Consider the following 27,991-nt stretch of genomic DNA (forward strand, 5'->3'; position numbering starts at 1 on the left):
GTGATAGGGCATCTGCATTACCACGAGAGAAACCAAGAGGAAGGTAGGGTAGTGTACAATTACTTAACTGAGGAAATGAAGGCCGACAAGCTTAACTGAGCCTGCCCAACCCATGAACTTCTAAAAAAGGTATTGGACGGGGCTGCCCAAGGCAGTAATGTATCTGCCCCTTAAACTCCCATTATTTCTGCCCACAGAGAGGCAGGGAGAACCCGAGGGTTTTGCTGAGCTCGAGTTTCTTCTTGCTGAGCTGGTTACCAGGGCAACAGAGAGAGCAATGGGATCTAACCAGAGGACTGGGGAAGAGGCAGGGGTGAGGAGGAAGCATCCTAACATTCCTTTTTCTTGCCAGTAACCCACCCCTAAGGTTGGTTGGCATTTTTTGAGACAGGAATATAGTTACCCATCACTTGTGAGACAGAGGAAAGACCAGGTATATAGTTACCCATCACCTGTGGGGCAGAGGGAAGATGTATCAGTGACACCCACACCACCAGTGGAAAGTCTTGTGGAACGAAGAACGCTTCCAGCCCCACAGTACCCAAATGCTCTTCCATATCAGGGTCGCCTTTGTAAACTTTCATCCAGGGAAAGTTAATTCAAAACTGATAATTACTCTTGTGTGTTCCAGTCTCAAATGAAAGGCAGCCTGAAATAGCTAGTCTTTGTTTTTCTTGTCTTTATCAGTACAAAGACTGGTAGCTGTCCTTCAGACTGTGGGCCTTGTACCATCCCCAACTCCCATCAAGAGACAGGGCTTCTCTGTGTACACCTAGCTTGAACTCACAGAGATCCACCTGCCTCTGCCTCCCGAGTACTGAGATTAAAGACAAGTGCCACTGTGCCCAGCTGTAGATAGTTATCTTTCTTGGAAAGTAAAGATAGCACTAAAAGCCAGTTATATAGTGACCCACACTTTGAATCCCAGCACTTGGGAGGCAGAGGCTGGTGGATCTCTGTGAGTTCTAAGCCAGTCAGGATTACATAATGAGACAGGGTCTCTCTCCTCCCTCCCTCCCTCCCTCCCTCTCTCTCTCTCTATATATATATACTATTAGAAATATATATATATATATATATATATATATATATATATATATATACACACTGTTAGAAATTTTGTGTAGCAGTGAACATCTGAAATCCTAGCACCTGGGAAATGGGATATGATAGGCTCAGAAACTGAAGGGTTATCTTCAGTACAAGGTGAGTTAAGAGGCTAGCCTGGACTACATGAGCTCCTGGTCTGAAAAATAAAAAACAAACAAACCAATAAAAAAAGAGGGATAGAATAAGAAACTATTGGCAAGCACATTCAAAGTTGGGGCCTCACATGGCTCCTCACCTCTGACCTTGCATTTTATCGAGCTGAGCTGCTCAAATTATGACTCAATTCTGTAGTGAAATCAGTTTCTTTCTTCCCTCCCAAATCAAGATGCATATAATAACTGCAACAGAGTCAAACCTATGGTCTAAATTTTATTATCTCCAAGTCACACTGCTGATCACAAATGTGCACCCTTGAAAACAGTGACAAACACACACACGGTGAAATCTTTGCAGTAAACACAGCGGACCAACAGACAACTGTCACAGTGTCTTAAGTCTGGGAATCTGGGCATGCTGCCCACAGGCTTGAGGAAACATCTTCAGGTTTAAGGCAAAGGGAAGCCTATAAAAGGCACAACCACCAGCTACCCCTGGAAGAACCCCTTAGTTGTTTCCTCCTTGGGGGTTACCCCCACCCTGACTCAAGAGTGGTTAGGCCAGCTGTAGGAGGAAGAACAAAAACAGACACATTACTAGGGAGAGGCAGCACCACCTTTCCCTCAGGTTCTGTAGGAACCCTGGCAGGCATAGCGTTGCAGTAACAGACTTCCAAATAGGCACGGGGATGTGGTTTAGTGCCATGGAGAGGAATGATAGGAGGGAGGGCCTTTGCCCAGAAGGTAACTTGCTTCCTTAGGATTTAAGTCCAGGATTTTAAACCCTCTGTTTGCAAGTAGAGGAGCAGAATTTGGGGAAAGTAAGTAGTAACATCTAAACACACTCGTAGCAGGGAAGGCATGGAGAAGAACTGCAAAGACAAGGCAGACAGACTGCTGGATAGTATTTGTCTCTAGAGATGCATTGGTCCACAGCAACTGGGAAGGGGATGTAGTAGAAGAGATGTAAAGAAAAGAAGCAGGGCTCACTAATTCCACTTACCTCAAAGACAGTCCTGAGGACTCACCATGCATTCCCCTAATCGTGCAGAGGATCTCACTCCACCCTCCCTTTTCACAAAAGCATCCAGTTTGTTCTTTCTCCACAACAGAGATTATGTCTCTGTGGAGGACTGAAGCCCATCAGGATAAAGGTTCTGAAGGAGCCTCAGATTTATAAGACCTACATCCCAAACAAGGGCTCCCGCTCACCCACTCTGAGTTCCCCTCTACAGTGGGATACTGCGTGCAGAGAGCTCCCACAGGGTTAGAGGAGTTAAGAGACTAATGAAGACCAATCACAAGAAAAAGGCCAGCTACTTTTATACTTGGTTGATACAGTCTCAATTAGAGGGAGTCAGGGAGGAGTCAAAAGGGACTCCAGAAAGGGTAGTAAACTAGAATGAACTTGTTTCATGTCAAGTCAAGGGGCAGAGCAGGGAAAAGGAGAAATAAACAAGAATATTAATTTAAAAAGGGTAAGTCAGGCTTTAAAAATGAACATTTAAACAAACAAGCAGGAAGGAACTTCCCTAGGAGCAGAAGACACTTGAATTTCTGGGGAGAAAGTAAACAACAGTGAGATGCAGGCTTCTGAATCTAGACTCTGAAGCCTGGGCTGTCCAGTCTCTGCTCCCCTGAGTCCAGGCAGCGTAAGTGAAGAGTGGAGGTTTCTTCTCTCTCTAGCAGGCCTGTCCTCAGAGGAAGAGGGCCTCTTGTCCTCCAGCTGTCAGCTGACAGGGTCACCCCACATTTTTCTTCTTCCCCGAGTTTTCACCTCTCCTGTTCTACTGAGAGTAAAAAAGAGAAGAAGTGCATGTCAGTGGACCTTTGGGCATTTATATAAGCCTTATCAGAAGGCCACATTTCTAAATAATGTGGTTTATTTGGCACCAAAGATCAAGTTTGAGATGTTGAACATGCTACACCCTCAGCTTCTAAATAATGTGTTTTAATGACCACAAAACAAAACGAGAATAATAAAAATATCCTGGAGTCAGGTGTAGCGGCCCACACCTGTAATCTGAGCAGTCAGGGGTAGAAGCAGGAAGATGGAAAGTTTGAAGCTGGCTAGGGCTATATAGATCTTTTTTCCTAAACAAAGACCATACTCCTCCAAAGCTCTGAAAACAGCCCCATACCCACTCTTCTAGAATCCCTAGAATTGGCTTCTTTGGCTATAACAACTTAAATTCAAATTTTTTTCTACCCTTCATTAATTTAGATTGGGCTCCTGTATTTGTATTCTTCAGTTTCCAAAACAAAACTCTGAAGGTAGGGATGGTTTCTCTTCAATTCTTCCCAATGCATTCATAAAACAATTTTCCTGAGCTATCTCACAACTGTAATGTAAGGTGGTGAGAACTAGTTTGAGCATTATAGTACACTGGGCACTTACTTTCTCACGATGTCACAGTTAATTAGTCACACACTCGGCATTAACTGGAACCCCTGCTTACAACCTGAAATAAAAAAATTATAATTTGTTATCATGCCATACAAAAAAAGACTTCCATTAGCCAGGCATGGTGGCAAAAGTCTTTGATTCCAGCACTCCGGGAGGCAGAGGCGGGTGGATCTCAGAGTTCAAGGCCAGCCTGGTCTACAGATCAAGTTCCAGGACAGTCAGGGATACACAGAGAAACCCTGTCTCAAAATAAACAAGGAAAAAAAAAAAGACTTCCGTATAAACATATCGTAAAAGGAAGGGAAACCCCTTAGAGAATTAGAGAAGGCCCACATGCTTACAGTGTGGGAGTGAGACTTACCTCGGGTGGAGGGGGCTTGATTGAGACTGGCTGGGGAGTCCTCCGGGGTGGGGAGGGTTTTGGCTGCACCTGCTGCTGGGCAGGGTTATAGTAAGTCACTCCTCCATATACCTGTGATGGAGCCTAGGACCCCATATGCCAGGACCCCATAAGCCAGGAGAAAAAAAAAAGAATTAACCCAAATTAGGAGAAACAGAAAACATTTGTTAGTCACAAAAACAAAAAGCACTGAAGAACTTCAAATTTTGGGGGGTGGGGTGGGGCGGACATGTGTGGTGGAGCACTTTACATAGTGAGACCCTGTCTCAGAAAAAAAAAAAAAAAGTCTTAAGAAGCGGCACTTCTCCATGGCCTTTGTTCTGCCTCTAGGTTTCTACCCTGACTTCCCTCAAGGATGAACAGTGACGCAGAAGTCAAATGACCCTTTCCTCCCCAGGCTGCACTGATTACACGGCTGCTTGTGTTTCACAGCAACAGTAACCCTGACTAAAACAGTTTCTATGTGAATGTAGGTTGGTGTCCTCAGACACCAGGAAGAAGTTAACAGATCCCCTGGAACTGGAGATACTGGCCGTTATGAGCTGGGACAAAAGCTGGATCCTATGCAAGAGCAAGTGCCTTTAACCACTGAGCCATCTTTCCAATTCTTTAAAGCAGTGTTCCTCTCTTTCTAGTCCTTCCATTAGTTGGTAAATAGAATGGCTGAGGTCAGTGATGGCATTCTAGATGTCAGATGGTATCAAGTGCCCTCAGGACAGGGATAGAATATGATGTCTAAGAGAAAAACACACTCCTTGGTACAGCTGAATAAATAACAAATGGGGACACCCATGGTCTATTATAAGATACTAATCCTTAAAGAAACTGAAGACAGGGCTGGCGAGATGGCTCAGAGGTTAAGAACACTTGCTCTTCCAGAGGTCCTGAGTTCAATTTCCAGCAACCACAGAGTGGCTCACAACCATCTGTAATGAGATCTGGTGCCCTCTTCTGATGTGTAGGCACACATGCCAGCAGCATACTGTATGCATAATCAGAGAGAGAGAGAGAGAGAGAGAGAGAGGGAGGGAGGGAGGGAGGGAGGGAGGGAAGGAAGGAAGGAAGGAAGGAAGGAAGGAAGGAAGGAAGGAAGGAAGGAAGGAAAAAAGAAAGAAAACAGGTATGGTTTCCCTAAGCACTTAGGAGTCAGAGATTGAGGATCATATATATTCCGCGAGACCCTGCCTCAAACAAATAAATAAATAGATAAATAAACAAAAGAAAAACCGCCAGGCGGCGGTGGCGCACGCCTTTAATCCCAGCACTCGGGAGGCAGAGGGAGGCGGATCTCTGTGAGTACGAGGCCAGCCTGGTCTACAAGAATTAGTTCCAGGACAGGCTCCAAAGCTACAGAGAAACCCTGTCTCGAAAAAAATCCAAAAAGAAAAACCGACCCTGCCTCAAATAGACAGATAGATAAATAAAATAAAATGAAAAATCGAGACAAAAAACAAGGTCACACTTGGTAGTACAAACCTTAACCACAGCACGGAGGAGGTGAGTCTCTGTGAATCTGAGATTAGCCTGGTCTATGTGGCAAGTTGCTAGGCCAATAAAGCCTAACATAGTGAGATAACCCGTATTAAAAAAATGAAACACCAACAAAAAAATAACAAGCAAAGATAGACATTACATAACCTGCATTTCCAGCTCCTGACCACCAAGGGGCATCCTAGTGCCACACAGGAGAACTAGTGGCATTGAATTTTTCAAGACAGGGTTTCTCTGTAGCTTTGGAGCCTGACCTGGAACTCCCTCTGTAGACCAGGCTGGCCTCAAACTCACATAATTCAGAGATCCATTAGTCTCTTCCTCCTTCCTGAGTGCTGGGATTAAAGGCATGCGCCACCACTGCCCGGCTTGTAAAACTCTAACATTTCCCCCCACCCCAATCCTGTGTGACATAAAGGATGTATACCTAGAACATTAGGCATCTTACCTGTGTGTTAGGATACAGATGAGGTGGTGGAGGAGGAGGAGGTAATGCTCCTGGAGCATAAGGGTAACTGGGGTTACCAAAATTCATGACACCTGGAGCAGAAAAGTAAGTAGGAGCAAGCAACTGCTGGGGTGGAGGTTGTCCTGGAGACATGGACACTGGTGGCGGGTAGAGACCCGGATTGGGCAGAGGTGCTGGAGACTGATGGGGATGTAAACCTAAGCAAAGAAAGACAAACAAAAAGTGTAAAAGAGGATACCACCTTTTATCACAGAATGCCTTAAATTGGATTACCAAACACAACAGTTAGACTGCAATCCTTAAGATGGATTTAAAATTGAGTTTGCTACATAAGCAGCCAGGGTGGTCAGCATCACTGGATAGTGTGACAGTGCTGGAAAGGTAGGGTTTGTAGAGTCCCTAACACAGATTCTTGCACACTATAAGCATACAAGAGGGATGCAAGCTTACCTGGGTGAGGAAGGTGCATTTCTGGCTGTACAATCATGCCCTGTGGAGGCAGTGGGGCAGGGCTGTCACCATGGGTATAAATTGGTCCCTGGAACTGCACTGTAAGATATATTGAGAGTCTTATAAACCACAAACCTTCATACTACATCAGCAACCCTTTCTGTCCTGCAGACCTTTGATGTTCTAAATCTTCCATATGAAGAAAATAGCAACTAGACAACGTGGGATAACCACTGTGAAGTAGAAGGCTGAGCACTTCATTCCCTTTACAGTGACAAGAAAGGTACCCAACAACAAGAAAGAACTCACATGGATCATAGTAATGGCCCTCCATGATGCTGATATGCACAGGAGGAGCAGGGGGCTCTGGCACGGGTCTCTGCCGCTGGGACGAATAACGTTTAGCTCGACCACCTTGGACACCCTGAGATAAAAAGATATAGTTAAGACTCCAGAAGAAGCAGGGTAGTGGTGGTGCACACCTTTAATACTAGCACTCGGGAGGCAGAGGCAGGCGGATCTCTGTGAGTTCGAGGCCAGCTTGGTCTGTAAAGAGAGTTAGTTCCAGGACAGCCAGGGTTGTGACATAGAGAAACCCTGTCTCGAAAAACCAAACTAATATTGCCTGGCATGACAGCCTAAGCCTAAGAACTCAGGAATCAAAGCAGGAGGACTGAGTTTGAAGCCTACCTGAACTATATATAATATTCCAGGCCAGTCAATGTTAAAGAATAAGAGACCATCTCAAACAATAAAAAGAACTTATTGTGGTTTTTAATAGTGAATAAGTATGATAGTCTCAATCCACATTTGAAAACTTCGTCCCCAGTTAGTGGAACTGTTTGGGAAAGATTAGGAGGTGTGTCACTAGGATGGACTTTGTGGTTTTAAAAGACTGGGCCATTTCAGGTGTGCTCTCTCTGCCTCCTACTTTTGGATCAAATGTAAGCTCTCAGATGTTCCTGCTGCCATGTCTTTGATTTGCTATCATGGTCTCTAGCATTCTGGAACTGGAAGTCCAATGAAATGCATTGTTTTATAAGTTGTCCCAGTCACCTTAGTCTGTCACAGTAACTGAGGTCCAGCTATGGTGGTATACACCTTTCAGCTGGGAGGCTGAGACAGACAGATCTCTCTGAGTCCAAGGCTGGCCTATTCTACATAGGGAGTTCCAAGTCTGCCAGAGCAAAACAGTGAGATTCTATCAGCACTTCTTTTAGACAGTATTGAAAGCTGAATCAAGGGTGTCATGCATTCTCTACCAGAGTATATACAGTCTCAATGCTCCTTCTTCCCATTTTTTTTTTTTTTTTTTTACCATTTCTTCCATCCGGTTAAATGGAGGTGGAGGTCCTGCTCCCATATGGATGTGGTTGGGCATACCTGTAACATACCAAAAAAGTCACTGGTTGAATGCAGATGTATGTGAATAGGAGTCAAAGGTACCATCAAGAAAATAGTAAGCACAGCTGGGCAGTGGTGGTGCACGCCATTAATCCCAGCACTTGGGAGGCAGACAGAACCCTGTCTTGAAAAACCAAAAGAAAAGAAAATAACAAAGGCATTTCTTTTAAACTAGCACAATTCCGTTAGAAAATGTCTGCTTGTCACTCTTGCAGAGGAGGACCTGGGCTCAGTTCCCAGCGACCACATGGAAGCTTACAACCATCTGGAGCACTAGTTCTAGGGGATTCAATGCCCTTGCCTGTAGTGCACACACATCAACTCAAGTGCACACATATACACATAAAGTAAGTATTTTAAACTGTCTGCTTATGGTCAATGCTAGCATTTGAAAATGTGCCCCTGCTGCCCAACATCTTTATTAAAGCAACAAAGTCCTTGAAAAAAGACTGGAAAATAAACTCAAGTTCAAACTTTTCCTACTAAATGAGGTATTTATACAGAAGCTTTGGGAGGATAAAATAAGCACATTAGTAGATATACTATAAAGTGCTGGGCCAAATGTTTTCTAACAACACTAGCTATGAGGAAGACATTACATTCTCACTGTATAAAAATTACTTAGAATAAAGACATGGCTCAATGGTTAAGAGCACTAGTGAGTCCTTCTTGCAGAGGACCCAGGTTTGATTCCTGGCACTGACTTGGTGATAAGTAAATAAGATTGGGGTGGAGGGGTAGCACATTCCTTTAATCCCAGCACTTTGGAGGCAGAGGCAGGTGGATCTCTGAGTTTGAGGCCAGCCTGTCTACAAAGCTAGTTCTAGAACAGCCAGTGCAACACAGAGAAACCTAGTCTCAAAAAAACCCTAAAAAAATAAAGAATAAATAAAAAAAAATTTAGTTAAAAGAAATGTTTTATATACTCTCCCAGAGATAGTAAAGTATCAGTACAAAAAGTTATACTTCTCTGTCCAGAGATCAACTAACTCTAGGATCACACCACTTATACTAATTTTTGGTGCTCAAAAATCACATGTACCAGCCTAGAGGCTTGTGAGCTGGAACTGACCTAAAAGCTTCTTCCCTGATAACTAACTTTTATGGTACCAAAAGACACCATGCAAGTTTCCAAAGGAAGGATGCAATCAACAATTGCATGGTGTCTTTTGGTACCATAAAAGCTAGTTATGCCAGGTGACATCCGTGAAGCACAATGATGATCAGGGTGGCATGACAGATAACCCAAGAGTGCAGTGGTGGCACAAGCTTGGTGGTAACCAACAGCTCTCTGACTGGACTTACAATCACTCAACAAGAGGAAAACCATGCCTGCTACTGGAAGTTTAGCCAAGATAGAGAAGTCAAGGATCTTGGAGGAGAACCTACAACCACCATTTTACTAAGTCAGCATAATTCCTAACTTCATTCTAAATATTTGTCCATAGACCCACAAATAAATGACCACCCACTGAGGAAACTTTTCTTTGCAACAGATGGAGACCATTACAGAAAACCACAACCAGTCAAAATGCAGTTTTGGAGCTCAGTGTCAACAGATACATCTATATAACAGCTTCCACACCTAAGAATCAGGGATTCCTGAGGAAGAGGGGGGCAGAAAAATTTTAAGAGTCAAAAGATCAGAGTTTCCTGAGAGACTGTATTTCCCAGTATCCTCAGAAGCTACACCCATAAATTCCCACAGACATGAGCTGAACAAGGACAACAGACATGCCTAAGAGAACATTGGAAAAACTACCAGGCTTTAACACCATCTAAGGACCTATAAGCAACTAAGGAACGCTGAGAGCAGGAGAATCTTCTTTTTCCCAGGGAAGAACACACCAACTGGTGAGCCAGTACCTTACTGTCAGCCCTAAAAACACACATACAAGTAACACACAGACAGAGCAGAGTGAGTAATTATGTATTTAGGAATATAAATGTATATACATATATGCATGTAGTAAGTTAAAAAAAAAGAGCTCATGAATTTCAAAGAGAGCAAGGAAGAGGATATAGGAGGCTTTGGAAGGAGGGAAGGGGAAAATGATGTAATTATAATCTCAAAAACTAAAATAATTAAAATAAATATCCTCTACCAAAGTAGAGTGTCAAAATTCCCAGTGCTCATGAAGATTTTCAATCTTTAAGTTTGGCCTAGAGGGCTAGAGAGATGGCTCAGTGGTTAAGAGCAATGGCTGCTCCTGACCTGGGTTAAATTCCCAGCATCCATATGGCAACTCACAACCACCTATAATTTTATTCCCAAGGGGTCTGATGCCTTCTTCTAGCCTCTGTGGGCACTTATACACATGGTGCACAGATGTGTGTAGGCAGAACACCTACACACAAAAATAAATAAAATCCCAAAAAAAAAGGTATTGGTTAAATTTCAAAAACTAAATGATACCTGCAAGCTGCATGGCTTTTATTTTATTTTCTGAGACAAGGTTTCTCTGTCTAACCCTGTCTTATCTTAGAGCTCATTCTGTAGACCAGGCTGGCTTCAAAGTCAAGATATCCACCTGCTTTTGCTCCCCTGAGTGTTGGGATTAAAGGTGCCACCACCTCTCAGTGCTTTATGTGTTTTTTAAATTGATTAACTAAAAGTTCAATTCTTCCTTCTAGCCACATTTCAAAGACCCCCAAAGCACAGCATTATATATAGTTCTAATGTGTCTAGGAATCATGTAATCACTGGCTCAAACAGTCTGAAGATGCTATCTTCTGTCCTCTTTGTGCAAGAGGAGAAAATGAATCTTGACCAAGGCACTAAGGACTGATGGCAAACAGTGTGTGTGCACAGTGAGACGGGCTAACTGGGAATCTATAAGACTGGTTCTGTGAAGGAAAGGGAGCTTTCTGTCAGACACGACATCGCTGTGAGAGGGAAATCCCAATGACACAATAAAATCTAGTCCCAGGCTGCAAGGCCTACCTCGAAGCTCCCGTGGTTGCAGGAATGAAGGCTGTCCTGGACTCCAGTTTTGTTCTGCTATATTTAGCTGTGCCACATCTTGCTCCAGTCCACCTGTGGTAGAATCTACTGGAGTCTCCCAGTTCCCAGTCTTAGCAGCTGGAGGAGGAGTTGTTTCTGGGATTGTGGCTGCTGAAGTGAGCCCTTCAGATGGAGGAGGAACCTCCTCAGAAGCTTTGACTGCATCCCCAACTTTGGTCCGGGTCCTTCTTGCCCGGGAATAGGATTTCTTCTCAATGGGCCTGTCAGGAGCTGGTGGTACAGTGTCAGGAACAGCAGCTGGTGTCTCCGAGGCCGCCTCTTCTTTCTCAGGACTGCCAAGCAATGGAGCATCTGGTTCTGGAGATGGATCCCTCATAGGAGTCTGCTCCAGACGCCGCGACCGGTAATTAGCTTCATGCTTATGAGTCTCACCAGACCGGCCACCATGCTGCCCACCAACCTCCACAGGCCTAAAACTAGTACGACCTTCCTTGAAGCCCCCAGATCGAGAATAATTCCTGGATGCAGACATGCGGCCAGTACCTGCTGCATTCCTGTTAATAAATGTTCTTGGTGGTAGGGTGCCCCCAGGACCCTGGTGGCGATGAGACTTGTTTGATCGATCACCAATCCAGTTTGGATCTCTTTGTGGGGGACTTCCAAATCTGAAACAGTAAAATTGTAAAGAAAAATGTAAGAAAAGAGACCTCCACATACTTACATGGAGAGTCAGGGAGTTGTGCCATTCCCATACTTACTTAGTCACTTAAAAGAAATAAATGCATTTAGAAAAGCAGAGGAGTTTGAACGATCAGTAATTTAGGCTCCTGAATTTCCTTACCGAGGTTTTCGGACTCTTCGGGGTTTGATGTCATCAGGATTGTGAGCAGATCGAATGTCATAGCCATAAAGAGCAATGAGCTCCTGTCGGGACTTTGGGGCCTGTTCATCTTCACGGAACTTATCATGCTCCCAGCGACCCTCATCCTTCCACAGCTTTCGCTGACGTCCCTTAGGTCTGGACCAAACCAAACAGAGGTGTCTTGAACAATTAATTCTTTGAAATTACCTCTCTACTAAAATGGTAGCCTATAAAAACTTCCTATCTCAGGAGTCACAGATTAAAGGCAGCAGAGGTGTAATAGTTTAGGATCTGGAGACAGACCACTCTGAATCTCCAGATCCTTTACCACCACAGTTCCCAAACATTTTGTTTCTTTTTTTTAAAAAGACAAGGCCTCACCAAGTAACTCTGACTGGCCTGGAAACTGCTATGTGTAGAGAAGGCTGGCCTTGACCCCACCTCTCTGAGATCCTGCCTCAGCCTCCCAAGAGCTGGGATCAGGAGTCACACTACCACACCCACCTCTTTTTGCTTGATGAGACAGGGTCTCACTATGTAGGCCAAGCTGGCCCCAAGCTTATAACCAAACTGCTTCAGACTCCTGGGTACTGGGACTACAAGTGTATGACACTATACCTAACAACTAGTTAGCAAATTCTGCAAGCTTCACTTTCCTCACCTGTACAGGAGGAAATAATAACACTTATCTTAAAATGTTCTGAGTAGTAAAGGAAACAATATAGGTAAAGAAGTCATCAAAGCACCTTACACATACTAAGCACAAGCTAGCCAGTAGCAAGAATAGTGTAAGATGGCTGTTACCGGACTTCCTCTTCCTGAGTCTGTCCTCGAAGATCATGCTCAAAGAAGAGCCCTTTCCTGGGTATATAGGCTGGATTTTTCCGATCTTCATCATCATCCAAATGCTTAGGGCCTTTTTTACCCACTTTGTTCTCTACAGGCTCTGTGCTCTCCTGGAAGATAAAGGACTCCTTACTTTTCCAAGAAGCTGAGAGGCCCTATGCAACCCCAAATGGAGGACTATGCTGTGTACTGACCTGTCCATCCCCACTTTGCCTCTCTCCAGTCACAGTGCCTTTAGTATCAGGCTTTTCTTCACCCTTCTCTTTTGCTGAGGAATCAGCAGCATCATTTGCTTCTGATTTCAGCTCCACCTTGGAGTTCTCCTCTTCACTGTATTCTCCTTCTTCACCCTGAAAAAGTATCTTTGTTAACTATGGAAATGAGATCTGAAGAGTAAGAAAACATTTCCTGGCAAACGTTTATTACAGTGTAAGAATGAGACGCAAGCATTACAAGTATGGTAGCACATGTTCACAATCCCAGCAGTGGAGAGGAAGACCACGTGTTCAAGATCACTTTCAGCTCATATTAAGTCAGAGGCCATCCTGTGCTACATGAGATCCTGCCTCATAAAAACAAAAAACATGGACTAGGAGATAGCTCAGTTGATAAAATGCTTGCCACAAAAGCATGAAGACCTAAGTCTAGCACCCATGTACAAAGCCAGACATGGTGGTATACACTTGAAATCCCAGAGCTCAAGAGACAAAGGAGATTCTTAGGGCTTGTTGGCCAGCTGACCTGACTTAAATGATGAGTCTCTGGTCCTCATAAGAAACCCTGCCTGGGGGCTGGAGAGATGGCTCAGCAGTTAAGAGCATTGCCTGCTCTTCCAAAGGTCCTGAGTTCTATTCCCAGCAACCACATGGTGGCTCACAACCATCTGTAATGAGGTTTGGTGCCCTCTTCTGGCCTGCAGGCATACACACAGACAGAATATTGCATACATAATAAATAAATATTGAAAAAAAAATAAACCCTGTCTGAAAAAATAAGAGAGCTCTAAGGAATGACACCTGAGGCTGTCCTCTGTCCTCTATACACACATGCACACACACTAAATAAAAAATAAAAAGAGCATTACAAGGGCTGGGGTTATTAACTCCATGGTAGAGTATTTGCCTAGCATAGCAAGGACCTGAGATCAATTTCTAGCATACACACATTATGCCAATATTCTTTTTTTTTTTTGGTTTTTCGAGACAGGATTTCTCTGTATAGCCCTGACCATCCTGGAACTCACTCTGTAGATCAGCAGTCTGGCCTTGAACTCACAGAGATCTGCCTGCCTCTGCCCCTGCCTCCTGAGTGCTGGGGTTAAAGGTGTGCAACACCACCGCTTGGCTGGCCTAAGCCAATATCTTAAGCAAGCATCTAGAGAACAGGGTTCTTTAAAATAGACACAAGTGCAATATGTACATATGTCCTTATAACAGGTAAGGAATTTTTAACAACGGTAGTCTAAGGAAAGGAGTCAGAGGTTATAGATGGAAGACTAACTTGATAGTGCCTTGCTCTTCTTTTCCAGTCTTTTTGTGCAGCTCTGGCTGTCCTAGAACTAGCTCTGTAGACCAAGCTGGCCTCCAACTCAGAGGACTACCTGCCTCTGTGTCCCAAGTACTGAGACTGAAGGCATATGCCACCACTGGTTCCTTTCCAAGTCTTAAATATACAGTGCTTAATAATAGTACTCTGTCTTAAGTTGAGAATTTTATCATCTAAAAATGTTTTAGGAGACTGGCAGGATGGCTCAGTGAATGGGTAACTGCACTTGCTGCCAAGTCTAAGGACTGGAGTCTGAGCTACAGAACCCCCACAGTACAAAGAGAGAACCTACTCCCATTCCTCTAGCTTCCATATGAATGCCACGACATGTGCTCACACATACATGTGCACACACAACATAACCAATTGCTTTTAAAAAATAAAGTAATTTAAGAGTAGAAATTACCAATCTTTCTGATTATGTAGCTTCATTGAGGGGGACACACCTATAATCCCAGCAACTCAGAAAGAGGAGGTAAGAAGATTGAGAGTTCAACGCTAGCCATCACCTTAATATCCTATCTTAAAAAACAAAACAGAGTTCTTTTGAATCTAGGATCTTCAACCCTCAGGATTTCTATAACCAGACTAAGAAAACATAAAGACAAAAGTTTTCCATGGCTCCTGTGGTCAGAGGACAATTTGAGAGTCAGTTCTCTCCTTCCACATGTGGATTCCAGAAACTAAACTCAGGTTGGCAGGCTTTATGGCAAGTACTCTTACTCACTGAGTAATCTCGATCTCCATGCCCCCTCTTGTGGAGATAGGGATCGAATTCGGGGCCTGAGGTATTTATACATTTAATTCTACCACTGAACTACAGTTCCAGCTTGTTTACAGTCTAATGACCTAACTTTTCCCCTCCTTACTATGAATCAAACCTCAGATCCTCAAACAGGCAAGATGAGCACTAACCACTAAGTTATGTGCACTATAGGCCCAAGTCATACAAGTTTGTTGTTGTTTAGAGACAAGAGTCTCACTACGTAGCCCTGGCTGGTTTGAACTTGTTCTGTAGATCAATGGTTGCCTAGAACACAGAGATCTGCCTGCCTCTGCCTCCCAAGTATTAGAATTAAAGGCATGTACTCCCATGCCCAGCTTCTAAAATTGTATTTTTTAAAATATTCTTCAAGCACACGAGAAGGGGGAATCAGATCCCATTACAGATGGTTCTGAGCCACCATGTGGTTGCTGGGAATAGAACTCAGGACCTCTGGAAGAGCAGCTGGAGCTTTTAACTGATGAGTCAATTCTCCAGCCCCTAGGATTGTATTTTTTATGTCTATGATAGGAGTACTGAACTTCTACAGCACGAGATTCCAAGAGAAAACAAACACTATCCACAATAACATCCTAAAATTAAGACTGGAAAATCCTAGCGAACCAGCTGCCTTAGAAATGAAAATGAACAATGTGTGAGTGCACTCTGAATAATTACTCCCTCATTACCACCTCTTTTTTTTTCTGAGACAAGATCTTGTCATGTAGTCTTGACTGGCCTGGAACTTGCCATGTGGTCGGGGTTGGCCTCAAACCTGCCTCTCCCTCCTGGTACTGGGATTAAATATGTGAGCCACCACATGTTTTTTTCTTTTTCCTCTCTTAACACACAAGTTTGAATAATATAGATCCTGACAATGTTAGGTCTTCCCGGTTGGTGATAATGCATGCCTTTAATCCTAACACTGGGGAGGCAGAGGCAGGCAGGATCTCTTTGAGTTTGAAGACAGCCAAAGCTGTGGCGGGAGCAGGGATGTCATTCGGACACTAAAGTGGGACAAGAAATGAAGGTACAGCCAGCTCCACATAGATAAAAGCAGTGGCTTTAAAATATGGTCATACTCTCTTCCCATTCTCTCTAAATCTGATGTTTTGGAGACCTAACTGGATTACAGAGGCAAGTTGAGAGAAATGGGCTGAAGGGAAGGTGGTTTAAGTCATTAATCATGTGTTAAACCTCTACCACCTGTTGGATGTGTGCAACCTGGTCTCTTATTCTCCTAGTGTACCTGGCACCTCACCTAAATCAGACTGCCTTCTCACTTCAGGCTAGCCTACCAGGACCTGGTCAAAGACACCATGTGACAATCCTGGCTAGGCTAGAAGCTTTCAGTGTTCTACCCTTTTTTTCAAATAAAGCTAAGATTGCCTAGTTGACCTAGACAAACAAACCAATTAATTCCTCTTCCATTCTTTCTATTTCTTGTTGACACTCTAAGCCACTCATCATCTGGATATTTTGTCTTCAAGGTGTTTTGCGTAACAATTCTCAGAAAAGAGATGGAGAACTAAAGGAGCTCCGCTACACCTGCACTGTGACAATCCAGTCTTTATCTACAGTTTAACAAGCACTCTTCCTTCTTTTCATGCTCTGAAATTATATTGTTTTCCTACTATTTGCGGATGAGAGGGTGGTAATCCTTCAGTACTTTCCTTAATTCTAGGTTACGTAGCAGACAAACAAGAATTTCTGGTGTAGGTACACACTTCTCCACTATGTTCCTCTACTCATATGCTCTCTGGATTTCAACCTTAAAAGAAACTTAGTTATTTATTAAATTGCATTTATTATGTATAGTGTTGTACCTACATGTATGCCTGCAGGCCAGAACAGGGCACTAAAAATGGTTGTGAGCCACCATATGGTTGTTAGGAATTAACTCAGGACTTCTGGAAGAGTAGTCAGTGCTCTTAACCTCTGAGTCATCTCTCCAGACCCAGATATTTATTTTTGTTCTATGCATATCTGTGCACGTGGATGTATATTAAGTGTACTACATGCATGCAGAAACCTGTGGTTGTCAGGAGGCATGGGACTCCCTGAAACTGGAGTTACAGGTGGTTGTGAGCTGCCATGTGGGTGCTGGGAACAGAATCAGGGTCCTCTGCAAACACTTAGCCACTGGTTTCCTACCTTTACCTCTGCCTTTTCTTTCCTTCTTGAGACAGCTGTAGGCTGGCTTGGAATTATACAGCTGAGGCTGGCTTTGACCTAGTGTGTTATCCCTATCTCAAGAGCAAGATTTATGGGTATGCTACCATGTCCAGTTAATTAATTTTTAAAGATTTAAAAACAGTATCAGCAGGGGGTTGGAGAGGTGGCTCAGAGGTTAAGAGCACTGGCTGCTCTTCCAGAGGTCCTGAGTTGAATTCCCAGCAACCACATGGTGGCTCACAACCATCTGTAGTGAGATCTGGTGCCCTCTTCTGGCCTGTAGCATACATGCAGGCAAAATATCGCATACACAATAAATAAATAAATAAATAAATAAATAAATAAATAAATAAATAGTATTTGCACTACTCGAGGAAACTTTTATACAACATTCTCTTTAGGCTGTAAAGAGAATGTCAATAAGGAAATTTATATATTCCTATTGAGAAAGTAATTTTGGTGGGAGTAATGATAAACATCTTTGATCCCAGTTTAGGGAGGCAGAAGCAGGCAGATGTGAATTTGAGACTAGACTGGTCTATACATAGTGAGTTCCAGACCAAAAAGGGCTACAAAGTGAGAGCCAATATTACATAAAAACACAAAGAAAAAAACTAATTTTGTTAACTGGGCAAAAAAACTGAGGAGTGCTGAGGAGACTTCAAATCAGACTCAAAGCCCGTAGTCCTTGTATGCTCCACCCCCACACTAATAAATATCAAAGATGTGTGTTCAAGTGTGTTGTGGAATATTATCTTAAGCTGTGTTACTTTGCCTGTCTAAAACACCTGATTGGTCTAAGAGCTGAATGGCCAACAGCAAGGCAAAAGAGAGAAACAGGCAGGGCTGGCAGGCAGAGAGAATAAACAGAAGGAGAAATCTGGAGGAAAAAAAAGATCTAAAAGCAAGAAAATCAAGGAGTGAAAAAAGAAGGGTCCAGCCACCCAGGCAGCCACAGAGTAAGAGTGAAGGAAAGATATACAGAAGAAAAGGAAAAAGCCCAGAGTCAAAAGGTAGATGGAATAATTTAAGTTAAGAAAAGCTGGCTAGAAATAAGCCAAGCTAAAGTCAAGCTAGAGTCTCTGTGTGTGATTATTTGGGAGATGGGTGGTGGGACCCCAAAGAGTAAAGAATAATAAAACAACCAATGATACAAGTGTCTGCAAAGGCTAGAAAAAGATGTCAGTTCCCATGGAGCTAAAGTCACAGGTGACTGTGAGACACCCCAAAGTGGGCCTGGGAACTGAACTCAGGTCCTCTGGAAGAACAGCAAGTGCTCTTAATTGCTGAGCTATCTCTCCAGCCTCTTATCTAATTTTAAATAAATTTTAAAGATTTTGTTTATTGGGGACTGGAGAGATGTTCAGTGGTTAAGAGTACTGACTGCTTTTCTAGAGGACCAGGGTTTGATTCCCAGCACCCACATGGCAGCTCATAACTGTCTGTAACTCAAGATCTGACATCTTCATACAGACATACATGCAGGCAAAATACCAATGTACCTAAAATAAAAACAAAATTTTTTAAAAGGAATTTGTTTATTACTAATACACTAAAAGAGAATAAAGCACATTTTCTTCCAAGAGGTGTGACTGACTCACATCCAGACCAAGTGCTCCAGAGGTCTGTTTACTGCAAGGCTTGTCTCTTCAGTCATTGCCCACAAGTCTCTGAGAAATTCATGGATATGCAGGAATAGACACGAGGTCTGGTTCCAACTGCAACTGTGCGTAAAGAGACTGATCCTCCTATATATAACAGAGCCCAGGTGGTGACACCTCTCAGGTGTCATCATTCTTCCCCTCCTTCCCCAGACAGGGTTTCTCTGTGTAGCCCTGGCTGTCCTGGAACTCATTCTGTAGCCCAGGTTGGCCTTAAACTCACAGAGATCCGCCTGCCTCTGTTCCTGTGCTGAAATTAAAGGCGTGCTCCACCACTGCCTGGTTCAGGTTTCATCATTCCTTTTTGTTTGTTTGTTTTTCGAGACAGGGTTTCTCTGTAGCTTTGGAGCCTGTCCTGGAACTAGCTCTTGTAGAGGTCTCATCATTCTTAAGTTCACTTTACTTTTCTATAGACTCCAAGTAGTACACAATGAAGTATGGTACTTGGTACTTTTTTTTTTTTTAAAGAGATAGCAACAAGTTTCTTTTTAAAAAGAAACAAGTTATAAATCTGCTAAGAATTCTACTATGAATGAGACACTTTCCCTGATTTCTTTGAGAACTCACTGTCCTTTAGCTTATTCATTCATTCACTCATGTCACACCAACCTTGCACCTTTGCAAGGAAGACATTGTTCATGATCTATGATTCTTTGTTTTGATTTTTGTTTGGTTTTTGAGACATAGTTTCTCTATGTAGCTTTGGAGTCTGTCCTTAAACTTGCCCTGTAGACCAGGCTGACCTTAAACCCACAGAGATCCTCCTGCCTCTGCTTCCCAAGTGCTGGGATTCAAGGCGTGCTTACCACTGCTTGGTTATGATATATGATCTTAATGTGTTCCTAAATTTGGTTTGCAAGTTTTTTGCTGAGAACATCTGCATTTTCATTCATCTGAGAAAATTGTTGTTTTTGTTGTTATGTTTTTACCTGGTTTTGATACCAGGATGATATTAGCTTCATAGAATGAATTTGACAGTCTTTCTTCTCTATTTTGTGGGACAAATTAAGGACTGGTAGGAGATCTTCTTGAAAGTTTTGACAGAATTCAGCAGTCAATCTATTTGGTCCCAGGCTTTCCTTTGTGGGGAGATGTACTGGCTAATTTTATGTCAACCTGGAATAATCTGAGAGAAGGGAACCTCAATAAAGAAAATGCCTCCATAAGACTGGGCTATAGCCATGCCTGTAGAGCATTTTCTTAATTAAGTGATTGATGTGGGGCCATTTCAGTTGGTGCCATCCCTGGTCCTAAGTTCTATAAGAGAGCAGGCTGAACAAGCTGGTAAGCAGCATTCTTCATGACCTCTGAACCACCTCCTGCCTCCAGGTTCCTACCAGGCTTGAGTTCCTGCCTTGGCTTACTGTTGTGGAATATTCCTTTACACTGTGTGAAGATGTATCACTGTGATTGGTTTAATAAAGAGCTTAATGGCCATTAGCTAGTCAGGAAGAGGTTAGGCGGGACTTCTAGGGACAGAGAGCTCTGGGAAGAAGTAGGAGTGGCCAGAGGACACAGAGGGAACATACAAGCAGGAGGAGAGGTAAAAGCCACGAGTTATGTGACAACACATAGATGAATAGAAATGGGTTAAGTTATAAGAGCTATTTAGAAAGAAGCCTAAGCTAAGGCTGAGCTTCCATAATTAACAATACGTTTCCATACCATTTTTTTGTGAGCTGGTGGCCCACAGAAAAATCCGGCTATGGGATATGTGAGCCAAATAAACCTTTTCCTCCAATGTTGCTTCTTGTCATGGTTTTTAATCACAGCAATAAATACTTGATTATGGCCAAGAATTCTGCACTTTTCCTCAGCAAATGCCTCATTTTCTCTGACATCTCCAATATCCTGGGATCTCCACTGCAACTTAGACGTAACTTTGCAGCGTCATGCACTAGCCTCCCAGAGCCTCGATGTAGGGAATCCAATCCAGACACACACTGCCTGGCTTCAGTGGCTTTCTTAAACCTCAGTGCAAGCCTCTGGTGAATCCTTCATTCTTGAAGCCTGCCCAACTCTTATCTCTTAAGACAGAAGGCCTTCCTCCTATTTTACAAAGTAAAAAAAGATGGAATACCAACTTCCTTTGTATATACCTTCCCTTCTCACCTCCAAGTAATTACTAATTAAGACAGTTTTGTCTAAGCAGGGCATGATGGGAAATACCTTACTCACGTACTTTTTTTCCTTTCCCTTACTACTTATTCCTTCAGTTTTTAACTAAACTTGGAGAGTCTCCCAACAAGTAAGAACTAAATCACCTTGACCTCAAAATATTCTCCTAGCTTTCCTTTCAATCAAAATTTTCTTTGTTCTTTTACTCATCACTTGGCTGAACCAGGTGCTCTGCCATTGAGCTCCAGCTCTTTTTGTATTATTTTCTTTTCTTTGTTTTATTTATTCATTCATTTTTGTTTTTCATCTGTTGTTCTATTCAAGACAGGATATGTAGCCCTTGCTGTCCTAGAACTAGCTGTGTAGACGAGGGTACCCTCAAACTCAGAGATCCACCAGTATCTGCCTCCCAAGCGCTGGGATTAAAGGAGTGCACCACCAAACCTGGTCCCAATAATAACATTTTTTTTAAAAAAGGTTTCTTGGACCATTCTGGGGAAAAATGGAACTAACACACTGTAGTGTTATTTTGTTTGTAATCTAATGAATAAAGCTTGCCTGAAGATCAGAGTGCACAGCTAGGTCACTAGTTAGCCACAGAGGCCAGGTAGTGGTGGTACACACCTTAAATCCCAGCATTTAGGAGATTGAGGCAGAAGGACCTCTGAGTTCCAGACTACCCTGGGCTACACGAGATTTACTTTGTCTAAAAGAGAAACAGAGCTCACACAAAAATCACATACCTTTAATCCTAGCACAGGAGTGATATGGCTGGGCGGAGAGAGGAATATAAGGGGGCGGAGATAGGAACACAGACACAGTCCGCAGTCCAGGATTAGAAGAGACAGGACTGCCCCTTTTAATCTGACCATTGGTAGAACTCTCTAGTGGCTGGCTGCTCTGCTTCTCTGATCCTTCAGCTTTCATACCCCAATATCCGACTCCGAATTTTTATTATTATGAACAATTAGAATTTGTGCTACAGCACGTCTTTTTGGTTGTTTTGTAATACTGGAGAGTGAATTTAGGGCCTTGAAAATACTTAACAGTCTACCACTGAGCTACAGCCCCAACCCTTTTTCAATTTTTTTTTTTTTTGAGACAGGGCTTCTCTGTATAACCCTGGTTGTCCTGGAACTTGCTATGTAGAGCAGGCTGGTCTCAAACTCACAAAGATCTGTCTGCATTGGCCTCCTGAGTGCTGGATGAGCCACCACCACCCAGCCCTTTACAAACTTTTATTCTGAAGCCCGGTATGAAGGATATGCTAAGGCAGAGAGGCAGGTGGATGTCTTTGAGTTCAGGGCAGGCTTGATCAACAAAGCAAATTCCAGATTAGCCAGTACACATAGATCCTGCCTCAAATTAAAAAAAAAAAAAAAGAAAAAAAAATCTCTGTTGCCAGGCTGGCCTTTGTGATCCTCCTGCCTCACCCTCTCAAGTATCTGAGATTACAGATGAATACCACCTCGCCTAGCTTCAGCAACACAGTTTATTTCTCTGCAAATTTCAACATGGAGGGGCTGGAGAGATGGCTCAGTGGTGAAGAGCATTGCCTGCTCTTCCAAAGGTCCTGAGTTCAAATCCCAGCAACCACATGGTGGCTCACAACCATCTGTAATGAGGTCTGGTGCAATCTTCTGACCTGCAGACATACACACAGACAGAATATTGTATACATAATAAATAAATAAATATTTTTAAAAAAATTTCAACATGGAATGACAGCTTCTAGACAGCAAACCCCGAAGTTCTAGACAAAATTTACAACAAAACTATGTTAACCAGGTGTGTCTTAAACTTTCAACTCTAACTGTATAAACCAAAGCACCGACAGCCACAGATAGCATGTGCATAACATCAGTTTAGGAGGAAGCAGAGATAAATGGACCACAGGATAGGAAAATAACCAATGGTCACTGACTGCTGAGCCCAGAAGCGGCTACCACGTAAAGGAAAAGTTATGGTACACTCTAAGGGTTACATTAACCCAGTTGCCAAAGCTCCTTTTAGAACATGAACAGCAAGAAGAGACTTACTGAGAAGAGAATCGAATCAATCAGCACAGGGAAGTTCTAGAACAAGCTGGGAAGAAGAACGAAAACAAGAAACCTCAGAAAGCTTCCCTTATTTTTTAACATCACAGGAAAATGGGAAGAGGGAGCTCTATGAAGTTAGAAAAGGTACAGTACTCTAAACCATGCTTTCTTCTAAAGGCTTAGGAAAAGCAAGTTTACATGAAAATGAATAGGTAAACGGCTGGAGAGACATTTCAGCAGTTAAGAGTACTTGTTGCTCTTGCAGAGGACCCAGGGTTAAATCCCAGGACTCACATAGTAACTCACAACCATCAATACTCAAATTCTAGGGAATCTGACTTACTTTGGGGGCACTACAAATACATGTGGTACACACACAAACACGTAAAGCGAAACATTCATACATATAAAATAAATAAATCTTAAAAACAATTATGCCTTAAGTCTACCCTCCTTACGACCACTGTATAAATGAGGGCCTTTTAATACCCGCTCTCTACCTGCCCGATTGCACAACGTACCCCTCCTCAAAAAAAGGTCTCCACTCAAGGACAGAAGCCTGTGGTTAAAAAGAAGGTTCAGGCCAACTAGGGCTGTAGACAGACCCTGTCTCAAAAATAAAGAATAAATAAATAAAAACAACTGGGCATGCTCTCCTCTTAACACCTTCATTAGATTCTCTTTAGATTATCCTTCTTGTTAATTTTTTTCTTTTTTCCCTTTTTCTGAAAGGGTTTCACTATGTAGCTCTGGCTAGCATGGAACTTGCTGAGTAGACCAGGCTGGCCTAAGACTCAGAGATCCACCTGTCTTTGCCTCCCACTACTGGGATTAAAAGTATGTACCACCACGCCCAGCTTTATCCTTCTTTTCATCAATAACCTCAACAAACTGCCTCATTCGGACTTGTCCTGAAATCCTTTGCTGTGGCATCCACCAAGAAGCCCCTCAAAGCTTTTAGAAGGGTTCCACAGGCTGAACTGCCTTTTCTGCTGCAGCTGAGAGTCACATATAAGGGGATTAAAACAACAACAACAACAACAGCATTCCTACACACAATAAAGTATCCACAGATACTTCCTATCAAAAGTACAATTTCACACACCTTTAATCCCGGCACTCGGGAGGCAGAGGCAGGTGGATCTCTCTGAGTTCCTGACCACCCTAGTTTACAGAGCAAGTTCCAGAACAGCCAAGGCTACATAGAGAAACTCTGTCCTAAAAAAACAAAATATATTGACTCCTTATGGTGGGTGGCAGTGGTGCATGCCTTTGATCCCAGCACTTGAGAGGCACAAGTAGGTAGATCTCTATGAATTCGAGGCCAGCCTGGTCTACAAAGTGAGTTCAAGGACAGCCAAGGATACAGAGAAACAATGTCTTATAAACTTAAAAAGAAATCATATATTAGACATTAACACTTGAAAGCCTCATGGATTTGTTTGTTCTTAAAACATCCCAAACTTGGTTGAGTGTGCTTAATGTTAGAACATCAGCATCATAGGGGCAAGCCCCGCATTGGATCATGACAAATTAATTTATGTGCTGCTGAAGGGAGAATGAAAAAATAAACTTAAAAAGCCATCTAATACTTAATCCACCACTCAATTCCTAAGTATTGTTTCTTTTTTAGTTATTAACGCCATTAATCAATCTAGACACTGACTTTTTCTTTAGACCTCAAATTTAATTTAATGGGGGCAGGGGTTCTATTAGTCCAACCAATATAATCCTGACATTGGTCCACATCTTGCTACTTCACTAACTGTCTAGGGAACCATAATCTCAATCCTTAGACTATCTTAGAAAACATTTTTAAACCTTTTTTTAATTTAATAATTTATTTAACTTTATTTGAACTGGAGTTACAGTTGTGAGCTGCCATGTGGGTGCTAGGAATTGAACCCAGGTCCTCAGGAAAAGCAGCCAGTGCTCTTAATCACTGAGCCATCTATCTCTCCAGCCCCCTTAAACCCTTTTTTTGGAGACAGAGTTTGTTATGAAGCCAAGGCTGACCTTGAACTCTTGATCCTTCCACCTTTGCCTTCAGAGTGAGCTGTGTATTATGACACCTAATTCCTAAGAAACTTTATTTTTATTTATTTATTTATTTTTGGTTTTTGGAGATAGGGTTTTTTTGCGTAACAGCCCTGGCTGTCCTGGAACTAGCTTTTGTAGACCAGCCTGTCTCTGCCTCCCCAGTGCTGGGATTAAAGGTGTGTGCCACCACTGGTCAGCTTTTTTTCTTAAATGTCTAGTTTGTAGTCTTGCCTCACCCTCAGTTGATGCTGTTTATTTAAATCTTCTGTGCAATTTCTTTCTGTGCTCTCACAATTACACCCAAACTCTTTTATAAACAGGATGGCGAGCCACTATGAACTTACAATCAGGGGCTAGAGGCTCAGTAGTTAAAAACATTCACTGTTCTTGCAAACGACCTGGATTCAGTTTCCACTACCCACATGGAAGCTCACACCCATCTGTACTCACAAACATGGTACACACATATAAATTCAGGCAAACCACACATATACATAAAATAAACAATCTTTAAAAAAAGTTTCATTTTCTGTTTGGTTTTTTTTTTTTTTTTCAGACAGGGTGGTCTTGCTTATTGCCCAGGATGGCCCTGAACTTGAAACAATCTTCTTGCCCTGCTTAAGTACTAGAATTTGAATAGTATGTCTGTACAGAAATGTGCACATATGTAAACATGCATGTGGAGCTCAGAGGATCAGGTATTCTTTCTCGGGAAAGGTGTCCATCTTAGTTTCTGACACAGGGTCTCTCCATGGTTTGGAGCCCACCAAGAAGGCTAGACTATGGCTGGCCTGCAAGCTCCAGAGATCTGTTTCTGCCTGTATTACACATGTCAACACACCCAACTTTTTACAGTGGTTCTAGGGATTGAACTGAGGCCCTCTTTACCAACTGAGCCATCTCTCCAGCCCTTATTTGAATTTCTATTTTGCCGAGTTGATTTCTGTGCCACAAGCTTTGTTTTCTCAGTTTTTCTAGAGTACTGCTTTCTTCTACAGTAGGAATTTTGAAATGATGTTTACTGTTACATCTCCCAAGATGTTAAGACAGTCTAAGATAGTGAAAATTCTAGTGGATTTATAGGTTAAGGGCTGAGGTAGTAGCCTCAATGGTAGAATCCTTTTCTGTATACACCTACATGTAGCTCAAGCCCCAGAATCACAAAACAAATCACGAAAGCTAATTAATGAAATAACATATTTATAGAACAAATCCTTGACCCACAATCCAATTCTCCCCAAATATAACCCCATCGCTAAAATACAAAACTCAGAGGAGTCCGTTCAACAATTCTGGAACGGATAATTCTAGGACAAAGTTATTCTGAAAGTATCTACAGTTATTTATTCAATCAAAACAAAACATGCTGTCTGCCTTGGGAAACACTCCCATAGACACCAAAAGCCCTATCCATAAAATAAGGGATGGATTTTTTTTTCCCATAAACTTCACAGAATGGGGAGGGGGTAGTGGTTTCCAGGTGGCTATCTTTTCAACCTAGACAGTATAAAGTGAACAGTCAAACATCCTGTAAAGGACATCAGCATCTTCTCATTCTCTGCCTCAGAAATGCATTTTGTTTAAATGAGAATAAACCAACTAACACTGCGATCCATAGTTTGAAGAGGCGTGGCTTCAAGTTGCTGTCATTAGCTTAACAGGATCTTCTCTCTCTTTTTTGTGAGACAGGGTTTCTCTGTATAGCTCTGCTGTCCTGAACTTGTTCCATAGACCAGGCTGGCCTTGAACTCACCGAGACCTGCCTATCTTTGCCTGCCCAGCTGGGATTAAAGACTTGTGCCACCACTGCCTCCCCCCACCCCAGCTTCTAAGAGATTTTTAAAAGCATAAATGAAGAACACACAGACATAGAAACAAGTCAGGGAATTTTTGTACCACGCAAATGTAGATTCTTAAAAGACATTTTCTGACTTACACCATAGGGAAAAAGAATCTATCACACTCACTTCTGAATCTTCTGCACTTTCATAATCGGAAAGGACGGCTGAAAGGAAAACACAAAATATGTGAAGTGGAGGCGTAAACAACAAACAGTGATTATAACTTCATTTCTGACTGCTTGCTTTGCATCAGGTTAAAATCCTCACTTAACTTGGGCAGCAACTTTTGAGGCACATAAAATGATGGCTTCTATTTATTTACAGATGGAGGAGCTATGTGGCATTGCTGACAAAAAGCTACACTATTGGCAGGTGGTACTCTAAGTAACTGCAGTGTACTCAACCTGTCACCTTCCAAAAAGGGACCAAAACAACCATGCTCGAAATCACTATGGTACAAAAAGCCACTCCTGGGCACACCTCCCGAAAAAACAAAACCACTTTAACAATCTGAGAGAAACTTAGAAATGCGTGGCCTCAGTTTATGTCCAAACACCTCATCATGATAAATTAAAGACTACTCACCATCGCCTTCCATGCCATCTTCACTCTCCTGAGAGGAAGAAGATGACACGGGTTAGAGGAGTCATTTCCAGACGTGGGGAGCCCACCCGCAAATAAATGTGAGGGAGAACTGAAGAATCAACACAAACGGTCGACTAGGGATATGGAGAAAGGTAAATGGTTCTAAATCACAACCAAGAAGGCCGATCCCCTACACCTCCAGCCCCAGTCCTGTGTCAACACCCGCGCTACACGGCCTGGGCTCGGAAGCCACCCATCCCTGGGGCTAGGGGTGGCTGCAGATTCGCAGCGGGACAACGTTCCCGTCTACCGGGAGGCCCGGCGTCTCGCAGCACCTCCACCCCGCCCCCTGCCGGGTCGCCGCCCGGCAAGCGCTCACTCACACACTCCGACTCCTCTGCGCTCTTGGCGCCCCCGCTCTCCACCCGCCGCAGATGCAGGCCCCCGCCGCGGCCGCCGCGCTGAGAAGGCAGCGAGCCACTACCGCCGCCTCCTGCGCTCCCGCTGCAGCTGCCGCCGCCCCGCGCCGGAGAGCCACTGTCGGAACCCGAAGCACCAGACTCTTCGTCCTCGGTGTCCTGGGAAGCGCGCTGCCGTCGCCGGTCCGCCATCTTACGGAGAACGGCTACCGCTGGTCAGCTCCTTACGCACCACGCCCGTCGCGGAGGCTGCCGGGAGGCTCGAGAGCAGTCCCGGCGTGCTTCACGTCCGGCGCGGGCCGCCTC

The 27,991-nt window shown here is 43.2% G+C and overlaps 1 protein-coding gene across 2 annotated transcripts; it reads right to left on the minus strand.

Moving 5' to 3' along the window:
• Positions 1 to 1,466: 1,466 nt before the first annotated feature.
• On the minus strand, positions 1,467 to 27,935 carry Casc3 (CASC3 exon junction complex subunit). 2 transcript variants are annotated; one of them, XM_048450769.3, is made up of 14 exons: positions 27,650 to 27,935; positions 27,267 to 27,294; positions 26,808 to 26,845; positions 12,694 to 12,849; positions 12,458 to 12,609; positions 11,633 to 11,809; positions 10,771 to 11,456; positions 7,741 to 7,805; positions 6,732 to 6,846; positions 6,423 to 6,521; positions 5,952 to 6,169; positions 3,974 to 4,096; positions 3,604 to 3,667; positions 1,467 to 2,992 (listed from the first exon to the last, which is right to left on the minus strand). In XM_048450769.3, the coding sequence occupies exons 1-13, from the start codon at positions 27,875 to 27,877 to the stop codon at positions 3,644 to 3,646; spliced, it is 2,109 nt and encodes a 702-aa protein (XP_048306726.1). In that variant the 5' UTR covers positions 27,878 to 27,935; the 3' UTR covers positions 1,467 to 2,992; positions 3,604 to 3,643. The 2 variants fall into 2 exon arrangements, with proteins under 2 accessions (XP_048306726.1, XP_048306725.1); XM_048450768.3 differs by having other exon boundaries at positions 1,467 to 2,995.
• Positions 27,936 to 27,991: the final 56 nt, after the last annotated feature.

The sequence above is a fragment of the Myodes glareolus genome, chromosome 9 (assembly GCF_982192425.1).
Source record: "Myodes glareolus chromosome 9, mMyoGla1.1, whole genome shotgun sequence".
Classification (NCBI taxonomy): Eukaryota; Metazoa; Chordata; class Mammalia; order Rodentia; family Cricetidae; genus Myodes; species Myodes glareolus.